Source organism: Tachysurus fulvidraco, chromosome 12, assembly GCF_022655615.1.
Source record: "Tachysurus fulvidraco isolate hzauxx_2018 chromosome 12, HZAU_PFXX_2.0, whole genome shotgun sequence".
NCBI classification, from domain to species: Eukaryota; Metazoa; Chordata; class Actinopteri; order Siluriformes; family Bagridae; genus Tachysurus; species Tachysurus fulvidraco.
The window spans coordinates 11529333-11549807 of NC_062529.1; the positions used below are offsets into that span (position 1 = coordinate 11529333).

The 20475-nt window shown below is 38.8% G+C and overlaps 1 protein-coding gene across 2 annotated transcripts; it reads left to right on the plus strand.

Annotated features, from left to right (window-relative positions):
• The first annotated feature begins 273 nt into the window (after positions 1 to 273).
• peli2 (pellino E3 ubiquitin protein ligase family member 2) lies at positions 274 to 20063 on the plus strand. 2 transcript variants are annotated; one of them, XM_027172461.2, is made up of 7 exons: positions 274 to 658; positions 5851 to 5980; positions 11332 to 11433; positions 12332 to 12529; positions 12794 to 12982; positions 14249 to 17547; positions 19204 to 20063. In XM_027172461.2, the coding sequence occupies exons 1-6, from the start codon at positions 540 to 542 to the stop codon at positions 14837 to 14839; spliced, it is 1329 nt and encodes a 442-aa protein (XP_027028262.1). In that variant the 5' UTR covers positions 274 to 539; the 3' UTR covers positions 14840 to 17547; positions 19204 to 20063. The 2 variants fall into 2 exon arrangements, with proteins under 2 accessions (XP_027028262.1, XP_027028263.1); XM_027172462.2 differs by lacking the exons at positions 274 to 658; positions 19204 to 20063 and adding an exon at positions 8238 to 8412 and having other exon boundaries at positions 5850 to 5980; positions 14249 to 16050.
• Positions 20064 to 20475: the final 412 nt, after the last annotated feature.

Below are 20475 nucleotides of genomic sequence, written 5' to 3' on the forward strand. Positions count from 1 at the left end.
ATCCAAATTTTACTCTTTGTTTACATAATTGAAGGTGCCGCCTCAGACCGTGGCGCGCTTGGACTGTTCCATCGGAGGGAGAATTGTGGACAATGGCTGGGTTTTGCTTCGTTGAACGGAAACATTTTTACACAGAAAATATAATTTAGGATAGGTTCACACTCGGTTATAATTACGACGTAATCTGGATCAAGAGTTGGAAGTTACTGTATCACTTCTTTACATTTCTCTACGCTGCTCATCCCGTTTAAAGTGGGCGAGAGTGAATGGTACGGTCCACCCCCTACCGTGTAGCCTAATGTTTTTCCACTTGGCAGAAAGCGGTCGGAACACGAAGTTAGTCGATTATTCGATCATTAGAAATGTTTTGTGAGACATTTTAAGTATTCAGCCTTTATCTTACTGTATGAGATTACTGAGTTTATTTAGTAAGAGAGAGAAACTTGAGTGGGGGCGGAAAAGAGGGCGGAAAATGGCCGTTAGCCGCGTCCTTTGAAGTATTTCCTCTGTGATCTTTTTCTCTGGATTAAAGCCACTAAATGCAGAGCGACGAGCGGCCGCTTATTGAGCTGAACAGCCTGATGTTTTCTCCGGGTCAGGAGGAGACCTGTGCACCCACCAAAGAGCCTGTAAAGTACGGGGAGCTGGTTGTTCTCGGGTGAGTTTAATAACCGTCATCTGTTTCCCTAAAACCCGCTTTAAACGGTCTAACAGTCATTATGTGATCCGACACAGTGCGGACTTCAGCGTTTACTACAACAGTAACAACACTTAGCCTTTGTCTGCTGTGTAAACCACGTTGTTACTAACTATGTTCACCGAATGTGTTTGTTTTTCTACAGGAGGTAGTTTAGAAGCGTAAGCGACCTCCCATCGCTCACGTTACTCTCGCATCGGAACACGTGCTTTTCTCCAAGTCTTCAGCAGGATAACACGCGTTTTTAGTCTGCCGATATTTATTATTGTGATTGATCACAATAAACAGGATCGCCGCTTTAACCAAGTCAGACCCTAATCTGGGGATTTCTGTGTAACGTGTTGTATTATTTGGCCACAGCAGTGTCGACACTCAGGAAGTCCCACAGAGATTCAGGAGGAATTCGGAAGTCGTTTTAATCCAACAGACTTCTTTCCCATTTCCTCCCCTGTGGTCGACCTTTTTTTTAAAACAATTTTTAGAATTTTTTTTAAGCCCCGCTATAATTTGAGTTGACATTCTTGCTTGAAGTTTAAAAAAAAAAATATATATATATATATTATATAGTATATATTATATTAAATAGTGTATATTATATTAATAGTATTTGAGATCACTATTACTTACATATTCCTGCTTTCTAAAGTATGATCCACATATTCAAAGTATGTGAAAAGGAGTGAATAATGCTAATAATAATACAGATGATAATAATAATGCTAATAATAATAATGAGAAACATGATAATATTAATAATAATTATTATTATTATAAGAATATTGATGATGATAAGGATAATAATATATGACTGAAGTGAGGTTTCATTATTCAGGTATTCTGAGTGAGGTTTCATTATCCAGCTCCAGGCTGTACCATCAGTACCAGTCTTGTTCTTGTCCTGCAGGTTTTTTTTCTAGCTAGCGCTGCCTGGCACAAGACCCTGGCACACTTTGGGGAGAGAGACTGAGGCTGAAAGAGTGTATTATTGATCTGGGCACAGGAACTGTGTCTCCTCAGTCCTGCTGTCTCTGTTCATTGTCCTCACTGGCCTGACTGGCCTTATTGATAGGGTTTTGTGTGACCTTACAAGCCTCTTCGAAGTAACACCTCTGGCAGGACATTTTGATTTTCATTGACTGATCTTTGTGGGTGGAACTGAGGAAAAAGGATCTTTCTGAGTCATTGACTCATTCACAGTGTGGTATTCAGTGTCATGTGGCATGCTTGTTTCTAAAATGGCTTTAATCCCTGTCACCTGAGAAGGGCTGATTGAGTTCTGCCACATGATTTTAGACAGTTTGAGGATTTCACTCATAATAGAAACACACTATGTTAATTTGGCAACATAATGGAAAAAAAAACAATTCACTGGACACATTTAAGAAACATTTAAAACTACTTCGAAAGACTTCGTTGTGTCCATGTGAAAGTCTAAAATTCACCCCAGTTGTGTTTAGACTGCTGTATGTAAGACAGAAATTGCTGTTGTAATGTTCAGATAGAGTAATCTGTCTGGATTATTTTAACAAACCTGTGGAATCCCCCCCTCTGGTGAGGTTTGTTGCTTTGTGATTTGTGGTGACAAGTGAGACAGGCTCTGTGGGAATGACCCCAGTCTGCAGGACAGGTGCAGCTGATCACTTCCACAGAGGATTCTGGCTCAGGGCAAAGGGAAAGGATTACAATCAGCTACACAGGACTGAGTGCCTGTCTGAGAGAAAATGCCATGGAGATTTTCACCATATTCATTTCTTAGCATCTGACTTGTTCTCTTTAATCTTTTTGTTTCTAGATAGCGTTTTAGCTGGAGATGTCAGAGCATGTTGATTAGATTCCCCAGATGTATGTATTTATGTATGTATGTTGTGATCTCCCCAGCCTGGCACATGACCATGCTTGTAAATGGTCAGTTAGAGGTGCAAAAATCAATAGTCGAACAAATGCACTCCATTTGCACTCCACAGTGTTACAACACATCTTGATGCTGTAACTATAGCATGTGCATTTCGAATCCCACTGCCTGCAGAACTACACACGTCAGCTGAGGCACAATCTCTACCATTTCACAGCAGTTTTATCGAGTGGATTAATACGCTGCAACACATTACAGATGACCTTCTCAGAACCAGGAACATGCAGCTATGTGGAAACACTGAAAGATTTGAGCAGAACCACAACACACAATTACCTTGTAGTCAAACATGTTGAAAGAAGAAAAAGCATTCTAGCCAGGATGACATTATTGTTATTTGGTTAGGTACATTTGAAGGCAGTGATTGTCAAGTCAAGTCAAGAATTCTGTTTGTTTTAATCTCTCGTAGTCTGTATTAATGCCCGTATCTAGTTATTTATATATTGTCAGACAGTTAAGTTTCTGGGCAAACATAACTGGGTAGGAAGAGTTTATTAGATTATACATATAAAATGCCTGATCGTGAAGTTCAGTAGCTTATTATACTAGTTTGACTTGTACTGCATTTATCTTAGAAGTAGAAAGTCTGGTATCAGAGTGATTTAATTTCTGTCCTTTTTATTAAAGTGGCGGGGGCTTCGTGTTCGTCTAATAATATAAAATTATCGAGCTGGCTAATTTTATCATGGAAATGTATCTAGGGTTATGTACATACAGAAAACTAATTTAAAAGTAAGGGTTTGCTGAACCTGCATTTGAGGTCGCCATTTTGTTCCCAATTAAGAATTGTGAGTTGAGGGGTTTATTTCCCTCGATTCTAATCCTAGCTGAAGGACCTCAATATTCCTTAAGTTGAATGCAGTGTTGTTGAGCATGGCTACGTTAATTTATTTCAGTAATTCAACTCAAATTCTGAAACTCGTGTATTTTATAAATTCAGTACACACAGACTGAAGTAGTTCTAGTCTTTGGTGTCAATGATTTTGGCTCACATTTAACAAAAAACAACCAATTCACGATCCCAAAACATTAGCTGTTTGGCATGTCACCATATTCTAATCAACTCAAAACACCTGCAAAGGTTTCCTGAGCCAATAAAATGGTCTCTCAATTTGGTTCACTAGGCTACACAATAATGGGGATAACTGATCTGACAGTTGTCCAGCAGACAATCATTGACACCCTTCACAAGAAGGGTAAGCCACAGACATTCAATGCCAAAGAAGCTAGGTGTTCAGAGTGCTGTATCCAAGCATGTAAACAGAAAGTTGAGTGGAAGGAAAAAGTGTGGAAGAAAAAGATGCACAACCATTCGAGAGAACCGCAGCCTTGAGAGGCTTGTCAAGCAAAATCAGTACAATAATTTTGGTGAACTTCACAAGGAATGGACTGAGGCTGGAGTCAAGGCATCAAGAGCCACCACACACACACACACATGTCAAAGAATTTGGCAAAAGTTGCCGTATTCCTCTTGTTAAGCCACTCCTGAACCACAGACAGTGTCAGAGTCTTGGCTGGGCCAAGGAGAAAAACTGTACTGTTGCCCATTGGTCTAAGGTCCTCTTTTCAGATGAGAGGATGTTTTTTATTTTATTTGTAAACCAAGGTCCTAGAGTCTGGAGGAAGGGTGGAGAAGCTCATAGCCCAAGTTGATTGAAGTCCAGTGTTAAGTTTCCACAGTCTGTGATGATTTGGGTGCACTGTCGTCTGCAGGTGTTGGTCTGTTGTCTTTTTTGAAAGTCACAGCACCCATTTACCAAGAAATTTTAGAGCACTTCATGCTTCCTTCTGCTGACCTGGTTTTTAAAAATGCTGATTTCATTTTCCAGCAGGGTTTGGCACCTGCCCACATGGCCAAAAGCACCAAAAGTTGGTTAAATGACCATAGTGTTGGTGTGCTTGACTGGCCAGCACACACACCATATCTGAACCCCATAGAGAATCTATAGGGTATTGTCAAGAGGAAAATGAGAAACAAAAGAGAATATTCAGATGAGCTAAAGGCCACTGTCAAAGAAACCTGGGCTTCCATACCACCTCAGCAGTGCCACTGACTGATCACCTTTATGCCATGCTGAATTGAGGCAGTAATTAAAGCAAAAGGAGCCCTTACCCAGTATTGAGTACATACACAGTAAATGAACATACTTTCCAGAAGGCGACATTCTAATTTCTAGAGATGCACCTTTAAGTAAAGAGTGGTTGGGCTGAAATTTTGTTTTAACAGTACTGTGATTTTAGTTTTATTGTTTTTCTATAAATTAAGAATCCAATCTATTTATGCAGGTGTTATAAACCAAAATGTATGTTTATATAGAACCAAAAGTAGTACCATCAATAAATCATGTCATAAAAACCTTTACAGGAATAAATTATCAAGACTTAAAAAATATAACTTGTTTTTTTTTTTTTTGTTTAAATATAAAATCCAAATAACAGTTTCATTTGTAATCATTTTTAACGATAGCATATAGAAAAGAGATAGAAAATGTATAAATTTCCATATATTTGGATGGGATGTGATCCAAAACATACATTTTTTTTAAAGTCTGTACTGTATAGTTAAAGTGCTAAGATATTATATCGTTTACTCTCTGCTGATGGCCTGTTGATTATCTAACGTTTAGAGATTCCCTAAATTTGTCTGTTTTTCTGCTGGAAACCAGCAGAAGATTCTGAAGGGTGTGACCATAAAAGTGCATAAAAGATATCAGATTCTCTGTATCACATCAGCAGAGCTGAAAAGACAGATCTGTAAAATGTTTTTCACAGATATCGGTACGATTTGCATATTTCATTGTTAAATTCTTTGCTGTGCTCAAGAAATATAATCTCAGCTGATCTTTTTCAACCGTAGCACCATAACTATGTTGAGGAGTCAACTACAAAGGAGACAAGTGTCTGAAGTAGTTGCTAGTTTACAGCAGATTGTTTTAGTCTTCTATAGTAGTGTACTGTTACATATACTATTTTGTTTCCTAGTAACAAGCCACTAGTTGCATCGATTAGTCAGCTAATACTACAGTACTACTACCACTATGGGGAGATTTTGACCAGTTGGATGGTCACATGCTCAGGAAAGCATAATACATGCACCAGTCACAAAAGTTTAGTACTTGTAGTGCCAGATAACTTAACATGCATTTAATTAGACTTGATTCTCAGTTTAAACGAGCTAAGTTGACTAGGAAGGTCTTATTACATGAACCCAAGATATGAGTTTCCTGTCATTTATACACAGGTACAATGGATCCCTCCCCAGTGGAGACCGTGGAAGGAGGAGGAGCCGTTTTGCCCTCTACAAGAGAGTCAAAGCCAACGGGGTTAAGCCAAGCACTGTACACATCCTCAATAACCCACAAGACAGCAAGGTACCTCGCAATTTATAATTCTTTAAAGCATAGTATAGGCTTAACATCTTGGTCTAAAAATGCAGAATGAGTAGACTGACAGAAAGTTCCTCTAGCTAAAAAAATGAAATGAAAGGACTGATGCATCTGTTCTAAGTAGTCAGTGGAAGTGTGTAAGCATGTTTACAACAGTTGTATGGAGGTGGGAGTAAACTGTAGTGGCCTATGAACTGTTTTGGGGCAGATATTTGTGGTCAGACTGCCTGTTTTTCTTCCCAGCTGTAGCACTGGCTAATGCAGAAAGAACCCCCTTCTTTTTATACAGTGATAAAGTGGAAAGTTTTAATTTCTGTACCATCTACACATATTTTAGCCAATCATAATATTTTGTTTGTGTTGTCTGCCAATTTCTCTAATTTTGTTCTCACCAATTCTAACCCACTAGTTAGATCTCGATTATCACAGATCAGCTACTAATTGTGGAGGCTGATGGCTAACACTTGCTTCCTCTGAGAAATATGTTGCTCTCTTATTGCTGTGACATGTTAGGGATTTAAATTCACTATTTCTTGGCAAAAGGGGATAGCAAATAAAAAACCTGCTTGTGTGGCTTGTGGCTAAATGCCTATATGGAGAGGCTTTAAATAGCATCAATATGCTAATAAGATAGCACTGGCTTACTATGTCAGAATTATAATCTTAGACATATTCTCTAGCCACAAAAATATTAGAATCAGACCATAGTGACTCCTTTGTCGTCTTTGTTTGTTTGATGTGATGGTTGGCTTGTTTTGCTGGTCCTCTTTTATAGCACCTTCTTTTTTCTGTGGTGTGGTGTTCCCCCTAAAATAATAAAGGTGACCTGTTGATTATCGGTGTCCATCCTTCATCAGTGAAAAATAACTCTTTGCACAGTGAATGGAAACCTTTTTAAAGGCCCGAGAAAATAAGGCACTAAAGTATTGTTCTCTGTAGCTGACATCCCTTTCACTTCCCGCAATAGTGCAACATCACTTTTTAGGTGATCTGACTTTTTTTTTTGTGTACTTAAAAAAACAAAACGTACATCAACGTCTCGGTGTCTGAGATTAACCTGGAAGTGGCTGTTTGTTGTCTGTGTAGCACGTGACCAGAACCTTTGCCCAGTCATGTGAGGTTATAGGCTTAGTAATTCTTTTTCTAGCAGGCATCTGTGGATCTCTTTCACCTCTCCCCTTTACTTGTATGCATAGTTGTTGTAATGCTTCCTTTGGTCTAAGGTTGGGCATTTTAGGCAAAATTAGTCTTGGAATATTCCAGCACATTATTAGAATAATATTTGAATATGCAAATTGCATGTGAGTTACACAAGGTGACACTAAGCTCCCTACAGCTGGCATGTGCTAGCACAAGCCATATTTTATACTTTTTAAATTGTGCACTATCCTTGTGAGGTAATGAGCGAATTACCTCATAAGCATACTGCCACAGTTATTCGGCTGCATAGTGCCATTTTCTAAAATTGAGAGGTATTTTTGCAAAAGTGCAGTCCTTATCACACATCACGCTCAGAAACTGGAGGCTGCTACACAGTTCCTTGCTAATAAATATACTAGATATGCTTACCTCAGAGTGACTTTGCACTTTGGCCCCAACTTCCTTAAAAGCTGAAAAAAGATTTTACTGTAATCTGTATGTGTTTTGTTGCTTTTCCCAGCAAATTACTGGTATGGATTTTTTCTATTGGTGACTGTACAGTCTTGTTTGATGCTCAGAGAGGGTTGGTGAAAATATCTATATGTATTGTGAAATCTATAGCTATCATGGTCTGCTGCACTGTCTATCCTGCCTCTTTTTGCTCAGTAGCCTTCTTCTAAATGGATAAAGAAGTTATAACAGCACTATAGCACTGTCACATCTTCATCTGTACTATTCTAATTTTAAAGTCTTACAAAGGATAGCTATTCTTTTTGTTTAAAGTTGCTCTAAACCGGCCTTGCATTCAGCCAGCAGGCAACAAACCGAGCTCTTGACGGAACAAACCGTCACTGAGCTCCTGACGGAACAATGCGCGAGACCATTTGGAGCTCTTTCAGTTGTGTTTCTTTGTCAGAGTTGCATTGTGAGCTCTGCATTAATTGATGGCCATCGAGGCAGCTGTAAAACTACAGCTTACTGTGACCCAACCTCGTCTTCTTACACTCTCCTCACAAAACAATTGTTCAAATATACAGTATACCCCACTGCCCATGGGCCTCAGGGTTTATTGTCACTGCGCTTTTGTGTTTTTATGTCCCAGTGTACATTAGGGATGGGATGGGAGATGGTGGACCCCCTGTGAAGCTGGAAGTGAGATAGAGGGAGGTGCTGTTTCCCTGCCAGCCACAATGGACTAAAGCTGCATGCTAGGCTGCTTTCACAAGGATATTTTGGCAACCACTATGAAATGCAGGGATGCGTGTTGCTGGTTTGTTGTAGGTGTTTGTGGGTGGTAGGAATCTTATCCCAAATGAAATACATTTAAACATGATGTTTGTAATTTAAAACTGCTTTAAAGTTGCTGTTCACTAAGGCTTTCCTGTATATTCAGTATGAAAGTCTTTTAAGTTCAACATGCATAGAATAGATCTCTAGCCTTATAGGCTTGCACTGGAAACAAAGCCTATTCTGGGAGCACTGTGCTGGAGGTGAGAATACACCCTGGGATGGCACCATTGTAGGCACAGTGCATACGCACTCATTCACACTTGAAGGCATTTTATCCAGTCCACCGCCTGTCATGATCTTGGGAAGTGCAAGAAAACTGTAGAACCTGACATGAGCAGAACATGTGAAATTCCACACAGACAGAAACTCAAGCTCAGTACTGAACCAGGGACCTGTAAGCTGTGATACAAAGTTATACGCTGCACCACTGTGCCGTCCTTGGAAACAACTTAAAATAAAACTGCTGGTTTATCCTGTACCATGTCTATTCTTTAAACGTCTAATTGCAGTGTAGAATAAGAACTATACAGAACACAACCCTAAAGTACCCTGTTTAAATACCACAGTACTACTAAAATTTGTTTTGAAAATGAATGGCATCTTGAAACCTTTCATTTCGGGGAAATGATAATTCGTAGTATATGACCAAGGTTGCCAGTATTTGAATTGATGTTTGTCAATATTGCTACCCTGTAATGGCTTCTCATTCTTTTATTTAGCAAGTCAATTTTTAACATTTAATCTTGGCCAGCTGCATTGCTGTTGCCAGTCTCTCCTGGTCCTCTGTCTACGTAAAATTAAACATGCACAGCCTTGGTTCAAAGTGACCAGGATTAAATATCTTTTAATGTGAGTTGATAACCACAATTTGTTTTCCTCCAGCCTTTTCAGTATCAACATGAATAACTGAAGCCTGTTGGCTGGAACATCGATAGACAAATGTCCACAAATTTTGCCAAGTGTGCTAAACTTAAACAGCACTGCAACAAATAATTTCCATGCATTGAATAGCATTGGGTTATTGTTTTTCATATTGCCAAAGTGATAAACATTTTGAGTTGCACGTAAAATGAGTACTTGATATTTGTGGTCTGTATGGTCTGATTTCTGCAGTACAGCAGCTGTTGTGTAGCAGTTTAAAAATAATAATGCATATATTTTGGGAAATAGCACCAGCTATGATTGTCACTACTGTGGGATTTGTCAGAGCTTCTGCAAAAGTGGGTGAGGCTGGTCAGTATTCCTGTAGGACAGATTAGACAGAGGTTTTGTGGGATGGGTCAGATTTTCTGCAGGAGTATACACTGAAAATGCTGCCGATTGAATTGATTTAATTTGTATGCATACACTGGTCCAACATAATTGAACATTTAACACTGTTTGCTTCCGGACAAATATCAAATCCAGTAGTAGTTATACTGTAGTTACAGTTCCTGTCAGCATCAACATCCTCATGAGACTTCATAACGTAATTGGTTTACATTACACGTAATTATGTGTTTTGATCATAATTGTTTCATAAATCAGCAATTAGATAATTGGTTAAATTAAGTTTAGTATAAGCAATGAAATCCTGATTTTATGAGGATCTGTATTGAATAGGTTCTGTTAAATTTAGCTGACCATTAGCTGATTTTATTTTTTCAGTGTAGGGGGACTGGTCGGAATTACTGTGGGAACAGGTGGAATTATTCAGAAACTCTGAGAGAGTGGGTAGGATTGGTGAGAACTTTTATAAGAGAGGGCAGGAGTGGGATTATGGCTAAGACGCTTACTATGTATTGTGTAATAGCTTGCTCTATGAGGTAGGCAACTGGAAATATCCAAACATGATTCGGATTTTAACATAAGAATACTGTTACTCTATTTTGTGAAGTAGTTTTTTTTTCTTCCTGTGGCCATCGGCAGTTCAATATCGGATGCTTAAATGTTCTTGTGAAAGCAAAGTTATCACTCTTAAATTCATTCTTTCTTTCAAGTATGAGTATTCAAACATATAATAGATGAATGTGATTTGTACATGTACTCCCAGTTGCCAAATTCTGACTCCATATTCACTATTCACTCAGACTGCTGTGGCCAGACTCCCACCAACTCGTTTGATTGCGCTCTAGCTGTTCTTTTCTCTGGTGTAGTGCACATGACCTCATTTTCACTCCCCTTGTGATGTAGAGATTTGGAACTCACAGATTAATGAGAGAAAGAGGGTGAGAAGGAAAAGGTGGCTACATCATAATAAAATCCCTTCATGTCCTGTTGAAAATGAACAGTGGAATGGCTACATTTATTTAGAAATGTCCTTTCCCTGGATGAGTATATTCAAAAAGCTTTTTTGTGCACTGAGCTGTAGCTTACGTGTCTCTTTCCTGTGGCTGATGAACATGTATTTGCCACTCATTTTAATTAAATGAATAACCGAGAAATCACTGATGTGTTTGGTTAAAGAAAAACAAAAAACAACAACAACCCACAAACGTCTGATGGCTGTACGAAACATGAAATACTAATCGATGCACTGCATTTCTGTAGCATTTCTATACTCTACATAGTTTTGTCCACTTCCTGCTTGGGACAGACACAGATGGCTTCTGAATATATTATGAAAGTGTTAAATACTTTTACATAATCAAGTGACCTTATTTTGTCTGTCAAGCAAATGGGATAGATGTTTGTGCTCAAAATAGTTACAGGGAATTAAGATGGCTATACGTATTACACTTACATAAAGTCTAACATTTTTGTTCAATGCAAATACAATGTTTTCAGATCCAGAGTCCTTAAACAATGCTCTTCCCAGTGATTGTATTTTTCCTGTTGTAACATGTAAATAATGTGACTCTTGTTCCCTCTGTTAGCTTGTGGCTGTGGCTAGAGAATAACAAACATTTGTTGCTGTTCTGTTGTAGGCTGTAAACTGTAAGGGCCAGCACAGTATCTCCTACACTCTGTCCAGAAACCAGACTGTGGTTGTAGAGTACAGCCATGACAAAGACACAGACATGTTCCAGGTAAAGTAACACACAAATGCCATTCATATAGCTGTATAAGAGGTCATAAATAATGCGTTCTGTAAAGAATAAAAAATGACAGGGTGTACTCTACTAGAAATATGTCAAAGGGGTGGCGTTCTGTAGCCTGGTGTGAAAGACTTACAGTTTACCTTTTATAACCATCATACCCCAAGTGATTTTTTTTCCCTCTTGCAAGACTGCAAGTTGGCAATTATTACAGTTCAGAATTTATTAATGACAAACACTTTGTTCTTTTTGGCCATCTAATGTTGTCATTTCTGTGAGACAATCATTTATAACATTTGTAAACAGCAGTTACATCTTCTGTCGATGCTTGTCATGTTATAGAAAAAGCAGAAAGTGCACAGTCCTCCACCCATAAGATTGGTTTGTGACAGAAAAACTATAGTTACAAAACTGACAGCAGAGACTTTTTACGTAAACAAACAAACAACCAACATAAATAAATGACTATTTACAGAAAATTTTGCCATGTCAACAAATATACGTTTTTATTTGTAAAACATGGATGCTTTTTTAATCTGTCTATTTTAGCGGTCTTGATCTACATCACAGATCAGCTGTAACTTTTACACGACCAGCCATTTACTGTTACACACATCCTCAGGCATGGGGAAGTGCAGACAGGGACACAGATGTCCTCATATTGGTATCTGTTGTGCATTGTAATATAATTTGGATGGTTTCCATTTAGTGCTAAATGAAAAGTGCAATTTTAAGTGTCTTTTTATTTAGTTATTTTTGTAGGTTTGCTATTGCTGATTAGAATAGAATGGAAGAACAACCTTTTAAAAAAATTTGGGTCCTGCTTTTTTTTTTTTTTTTCCAGTTTACCACACATTTAAACACAGCCTTTTTTGTGATTGGGTTCTAGATTGGTCGATCGACGGAGAGCCCAATTGACTTTGTGGTGACTGACACAGTGTCAGGGGGTGTAGACGGCGAGGACTCTCCCATCACACAGAGCACCATTTCGCGCTTTGCCTGTCGGGTGGTGTGTGAACGCAACCCTCCGTACACGGCACGCATCTATGCTGCAGGCTTCGACTCTTCCAAGAACATCTTCCTAGGGGTGAGTGTGAACTTCCACATGACTGTATATTTGCATGCATGTATTGTCCATGAATGAGCCTCCTGGCTACTTTTATCACTGGCATTTGAGAAAGCATCTATCTATATATATAAATGTTCTGGCTTGTGAAGTATCTTTTTCTGCTGACCCAGTGGAGCCTTCCAGAATAACCTGGTAAATATAGATGTAAACAGAATTAGTCACGGCTTTCATGGATGTTTTTGTGCACATGCCTAGCTCTTTACCATCTTCCTCTATCCACAGGAGAAAGCAGCCAAATGGAAGAATCCAGATGGCCAGATGGATGGACTGACAACCAATGGCGTGCTGGTGATGCATCCGCGTGGTGGTTTCACAGAAGAGTCCAAGCCTGGTGTGTGGCGAGAGATATCTGTGTGTGGAGATGTATATACACTGAGAGAGACTCGCTCCGCACAGACACGAGGCAAATTGGTCAGTGCTACAAATGTTTAATGTTCCATACATACGGTTGAGAAGTTTTAGTCCACTATTAAGATGTTTTAATACAATTTTCAGCACTTCCATTTGGTATACAAATATGGACAACCAATCAGATTATCACAGGCACAAAAGATATAGACCATCGGCGAAGCATTTAAGGCTGAGGTTATTTTGGTGGTTGACTTATCAAATGTACCAAAAATAAATAAAATAATTGAGAATTTAATAATAAAGTAATTATTATTCATGAAATGTTTTTCATTATTTAATTAACCAAAAAAAACCTTCTTCTATTTTGACAGAAACTCGCAGCTTTTTATAAAGGCTTCTTTTTTCCCTCCTTATCACATCAGAAGGCTGAATCTTAGACATCCTTGTAATGATTACTAAGTTGCACAATTTGGGGAGAAAATTTGATATATTGTTTGATCTTGGATTTTATCAACAGCAAAAAATTTCCTTCTATCTTCAGACTTGTGTCACAAATATGAAAAAACCTTCCAGTGTTGGCTTCAGTTTACAGCACAGACTCTGGCTTTTTTAAAATCCTGTCCCTGACATGTTTGCCTCAGGGGTTAATTTAACTTAATGGTTTTAAATTGAGTAATTACTTTGGGTTTTATATATAATGGTCAAAATGCACTTTGTGGATTTGGTTCTTTTCATGGTTTAGTCAGAATGAAATTAAGATAATTATTAATATTTATTAATAATATAATTATATAGGAACATTCCTGATGTAAAAAATAGCTGGACCTCTGCCAGCATTACTGCATCTTAACCCCTCTCTGAATTAAAATGATTTTGTTTCTAAATTGACACATAAAAACCATTCAGCAAATCTCCAGCCAAAGGAAATATCAGAAACTTTGGTTTATATTTAAAGGCCAACCTTTTAAAAGCTGCATTGCATCTAGACTAACTCCTGATAGAATGTTTTTTTAAAGCTCTCCATCACCCTCTGCAGGTCAAGTGATTTTATACAATTTTCAAATGCTGGAAGTTTGCCTGCTGACTGACTGCCTGCATGTCACAATATCTTATGTCAGTAAGGACAGAGGCAAATGAATCATATGTATAAGAGTATGTGATTGTGTATGAATAAAGTAATGTAATGTGATAACCTTATTTGTATAACCTTAGTGTAATCTTGTTTATCCATTTTAAGTGAAATTTGAAATGGGATCTTTTTGACTTTAGAATGTAAAAGCATCATATATGATTATATTTTAACTGCATGTTCATTTTGATGTGCAGGTGGATAGTGAGAGTAACGTGCTGCTGGATGGCTCTCTGGTGGACCTGTGTGGTGCCACTCTACTGTGGCGCACCGCCGAAGGTCTCTTTCACGCACCCACCCAGAAGCACCTGGAGGCACTCCGCCAGGAGCTGAATGCGACGCGGCCCCAGTGCCCTGTGGGCCTCAACACCTTGGCATTTCCCAGCATGCATCGATCCAGCCGGGCACTACCCAGTCTAGCCCATCAGCAGGATAAGCAGCCGTGGGTGTACTTGGCATGTGGGCATGTGCATGGTTACCATGAGTGGGGCCACAGCTCAGAGCGTGAACCTAACGGCAAACGTGAGTGCCCCATGTGCAGGACTGTGGGGCCCTATGTGCCACTGTGGCTAGGCTGTGAACCAGCCTTTTATGTGGACTCCGGAGCACCTACGCATGCCTTTATTCCTTGTGGTCATGTCTGCTCAGAGAAGTCAACCCGCTACTGGTCTGAAATTCCCTTACCACATGGTACCCATGCTTTCCATGCTGCATGCCCATTCTGTGCCACACAGCTCAGTGTCACACAGGGATGTGCTAAGCTTATCTTCCAGGGCCCTGTAGACTGAGTGTGTAGGACACAATTGGGCACATAAGGATTGGTTGGACTGCGATGGAACAGGAATAAGAACTCAAAAAAGAGAGAGAAAAACACTGCAAAGAACTGTTGCACCCCACAAACCATGAAGCCATGTTTATGTACTACTTCCAGTGGAATCTTTATTCTCCATCACTGTAATATCAGTTAACTTGGAGAGTGGCAAAGACTGTTGGCCATAGCAATGAAGCAGTCTTATTTATCATATGCTGTCGGATGAGTTGGTCCACAGGTATTGTATCCCATCAGCACTGTGAGAACACTTTCAGATGCTCTTTAGAGCATTTCCTTGAAACACTGTTTTTTAACTACATAATGGACAAAGCTGCAGGTGAGTGTAGAAGACACCATGTTGTAATATATTTAAGTCTTCTGCTTTTTTGGTGATTGTTTTTCCACTAATCCATAGTTTAATACAGTATTACAATTAACAGAATTAAAATATTGACAACAATATTTGCTTTGGACTGAAAGTACCAAAATTTAGTTTTCCAAAGATAAAATGGCTGCTAAAACTGGACTATTGAAATCAGCTCTTGCCAGATCAAGGACAAAAATAGAACACTCCCAGTCACTGCTTGATCACGAACACAGTTCTGCATTATTAAATTAGGTCTAAGGGACTTGTAGTTTCTAGTCAATGGTTTGTTTTTTTTCCTTTTTCTTTTTCGGGCAATTACTGCCTCTGACCAGTAAGGTTGTCTCTGATGTAGTGTTTCCAACCCAGGAATTTTATTGTACTGTGACTCATGAACCGTTTTTGTTGCTATTGAAGGACGAGTATGCAGGCAGGGTTGATCAGGAACATCTACGTCCCTGTAAGTTACATACATATTCTAGAAGTTGCTTTAAACCAAAACCTTCATACTTGGTGACTTTGGAAATTTGACAGCTGTGAAACGAACAGGCTGCTGGCTATTAATGAGCCAGTTTCCCATTTCTTATTGATTCCTATTTTCTCACCAGTGAAAATGCAGTAACTAATAGGATGTGAACATGTTTTATAAGGTTGTTTTAAAGTGAAAGAAACTTGTCTTCTATTTTCTTAACCTTTGTACAGAGAAAGATTTTTGTTCTGGTAAACTGGGGGGAGGGAGGGGGTTGATGGTGGTTTAAATGAATTTTAATCAGATATGGGGTAATTGCATTTTAAAAACAACATAAAAGATTTAATTCAAAGCAGTCCTGTGTTTGTTTTTCTTTTTTTACTACAGATTTTATTATAGCATTTTACTTCTAGAAAAGATTGTTTATCTTGTTAACCTGATACTGTAGGGGGAAAAAAAGCTATTGGTGGCATAAAAACATCATCTGGCTAAAGTTTAAGACAGTGGTGAGCAAGGGACTACACAGTGTTATTGAAAACAGACAGCAGAGCTAAAAAGCTACTCACTGCCCAGGTGATTATGAATGAGATTTCTTCCCAAGTGTTCATCTGGTCCTTCTTGATGAATACATTTTATTGCCACAGTATGGCGCTGCTGCCACAGCAATCGGATAATATTTTTAAAAAAAGGCTCCTAAATGATTTGGGAGAGAAATATCAGTGAGTGGGCCAGATCAAACAATAAAAGTACAAGTAACAATAATGTACTAGTATGGTGCTGGTTGAGAAAAATGTTTCCTGTGGTAATCAGATCTGGTGACTGTGCAGTCCATGGGAGATGTTCAAGTTCACTTTCATGTTCATCAAACCACGTTCAGGGTATAATATCTGAACCATTAGGTGCACGTTGTCCTCCAGAATGGTTTGGTAGTCCTTGTCCACCTAGCAGAAATAGTGGCCTTAGTAAATGACAGATATTTGAGTCTAAATCATCACTGATCCACCCATGTGCTTCACTCTGAGCACTGAACAGTCTGGGTGGTAAGTTTGCTTGGGGCTTCTCTATGCTGTTAATCTCCAGGTGTGGGAAAGACATTGAAGGTTGACTCCTTGGAGAACAGCAACAAGTTTCACATTGTCCCCAGCCCAAGATTTCCACTGCTAGCACCACTGAAACTTCTCAACGCACAGTTTTGGAAGAATCGGGAGAGTCGGGATATGCATTTAATTCAGCAGGGAGTAGGGCACTTTTTTTATATTATTATTATTATTTTTTTATGTACTCTGGGTAGCACTGGCACATCCCTGTTACATGTGGTTAGTCCTATGTGGTGGCATAGCAACATTACTCTGGATAACGTGGCTCTGGTTACATGACAAAGACTTGCTGCTCCGGTCACAGATGCACCCGTGAGATGCACAGCAACAATTTGTCCTCTTTTATATTCTGATATATCTCCCATTATGTTATGTGGATTGCAATATTTTTTGTACAACTTTACTTCTGCTCTGCTAATTAAAACCTCACAAACTGCTCATAGTTTTAGAATATGTAATCAGTGAATGTATACAGTATACATGTATAGCCTTGAAACCTCCAACAATATATTGGTCGGTGTTTTTCATTGTCCAACCCCTGTGTAAGCCAGGGTAGGTGCATTTACATTATTTACAGCTGATGAAACTGATTTTTCCTCACATTTTTATTTAATATTTGGCTTAATATTAAGAGCTCTATAGCATTCTGACTGTTTCTCTCTCATCATCTCATCTGTGGAAAGGCAGAAGTGAAGACAATGTCTTGTATTCAATCCCTCTTGGCTGTCTCTGCATGATGCCTGCCAGCTCAAGAAGTGAGTACATCTGAGGGATCAAAGCATGCAGAAGAGAATGATCTGCAAGCTTGCATCAGCAAACCTGACATACTGATATGCCAAGTTGTGATGTCAAATCCTAACACGACAATTTTTTTTTTAGTCTGATCCTGCGTCTTTGCATACACGTCAGGAAAGGCAGTCAGACAGTGTCTTATTATTTACAGTCCTAGCTTAATCCAGTCTGTGTATAAATGTTCACTCCTTATTTTTCCCTTGTGGATGAATAGGATTGATAAGGAATTGATTAGAAAGGCTTTAGCAATTAAACAATTCAGTGAATACACAAATAAATATCCATTGTGGTCTAAAGTAATATGTATGCGACATCTGGGAATATAACAAAATAGTAGGATGTTACATGCTAAAATACAGTCCAAATATTACAATGGTACACTGCATCATGATATCAAATATCATTTGATATTTCTATACTTCTACACCTAAATAGTAATGTTTCAAATATATGGGTATAGATCACCATTTTGAATGTACCACCATATTAAATAGTGCATGTGTTAAATACAACTGGACCATACTAAATACTAAGCACAATAATATGGCTGAATCAGGATTATTGGCCATGTGTGCTGACACACACAAGGAATTTGGTTCCAGTTGTTGGTGACTCTCAAAAGAACAGACATAAATAACAGTATACATTTAGCTTGGACTATACAAGACAAAAACAGACAATGTGTGACAATATATACAGTATGAGTATTAAATATGAATACAGAATATATGACAGATCAGTAATTTACATAAAGTGGATGGTGCAAATAACCATAAGAGATTTACTTTAGAACTTGTACAATATACAGCAGCAATAGTGTGTGACATACGGATGATGTGATGACTGACAATTCTGATAATGCAATACTTAATATAGATATAAAGATATAAACCAGGGAATATAATTATGGTGAGGGGGGGGGGGGGGACCGTTCCTGTGTCTGGCAGTTTTGGTAAACAATGTTCTGTAGCGCCTGCCAGAAGGGAGGAGCTGAAAGAGGTTGTGTCCAGGGTGTGAAGGGTCAGTAGTGATTTTTCCTGCCCGGTTTCTGGTATGTTACAAGTCCTGGGGAGAGGGCAGGGGGGCACCAATTATTTTTTCTGCTGTTTTAACTGTGTTGCAGTCTTTTCCTGTCCTGCCTTGTTGCTGCTCCAAACCAGTGGTGATGGATGGCCACAGTATAGTAGTATACTAATTAGTTAATGACAGAGTATCCCGGCATGTACAGTACTAGTATACAATACGTCAAAATAATATAATGCCCCACAACTTTTTTCTAAATACTGTATGTCAAACTAGTAATCTTGAACACACTACAGTACAATACTATATAGTGCATGTAAAAAGAGTGACAAACTATTACACAGTGCATGTTGAAACACTACTTTCATAAAAATGGTACTTCAGAACAGACTGATAATTATGGATGAAAATTGCAACCTAGTATGTACACTCACTTTATTAGGAACACTGTGCTACTACTGGGCAAGGTCTCCCATTAATCTCAAAGCAGCCTCAGTTCTTTATGGAATGTATTCCATAAGATGGTGCAAACATTCTTGTGAGATTCTGCTCCATATTGACATGACCACATCACATAATTACTTATGTTTTTTCAGATGTGCTTTGATGCTGCCATCCTCCCGTTCAACCACATCCCAAAGATGTTCTGTTGGATTCAGATACGGTGACTGGGAAGGCTGCTGAAGAACACAACTCATTGTCATGGTTAAAGAACCAGTTTGTAATGACTTTTGCTTTGTTGCGTGGTGCATTATCATGCTAGGAGTAGCCATTAAAATGTGTCAGTTGCGGCAATAAAGGGATGCTCATTGTCCCCAACAATAGCCACAAATAGCCTGTGGCAAGCAGTGATTAGTATTAAAACAGACCCAAAGTGTACAGCCTTGATGGTTGACAAAAGACAGGTTGGGTCCATGGATTCATGCACAGTGTCAAATTCTGACTCTACCATCTGTGAGCCTCAACAGAAATTGAGACCAGACTAGACTAATTCATCAGACCAGACTGTTTTTCCAGTTGTCAAATGTGCAGGTTTTTTTTTTAGTCTAATTTCGCTGTAGCCCCAGCTTTACAGATGTTCCTTTTATAATATATTTTTTTTTTGTGTTAAAAAAGGGTACATTTGTGTATGTTTATTAAAGGGTGGTCAACATACGTAAATCACAGCTGATTATATGTGTCAAAACATATTGTGCAATATTGCACAGTTGATATGGTGAGAACCAGAATTACCTAATTGGTATAATTTTTTTTTTGTATTTAATTTCAGTTTGAAATCTAGTTTAGATAGCTAAAAAAAGAGATTGTCTTTGCATTTTTAGGATCATTCTTTTCTGTTCTTTTAATTACTATATTTATTCACATTCTTTACTATATTTGTACAGAAATATAAAATGTAGAAATTCTGGATCATGATACGGCAGTGCTACTGAAACCAATAAAAAAAGGAACAGTCTCCAATTAATATCATTCATTTATTCATACATTATCTACCTCTTATCCGAACTTCTCGGGTCATGGGGAGCCTGTGCCTATCTCAGGCGTCATTGGGTATCAAGGCAGGATAGACCCTGGACGGACTGCCAACCCATCGCAGGACACACACACTCATTCACTCACGCAATCACACACTATGGACAATTTTCCAGAGATGCCAGTCAACCTACCATGCATGTTTTTGGACCGGGGAGGAAACCGAAGTACCCAGAGGAAACCCCCGAGGCATGGGGAGAACATGCAAACTCCACATACAAAAGGCGGAGGCAGGAATCGAACCCCCAACCCTGGAGGTGTGAGGCAAACGTGCTAACCACTAAGCCACCGTGCCCCCCAATTAATATCATATTAATTTAACTTGTTCTTTTAAC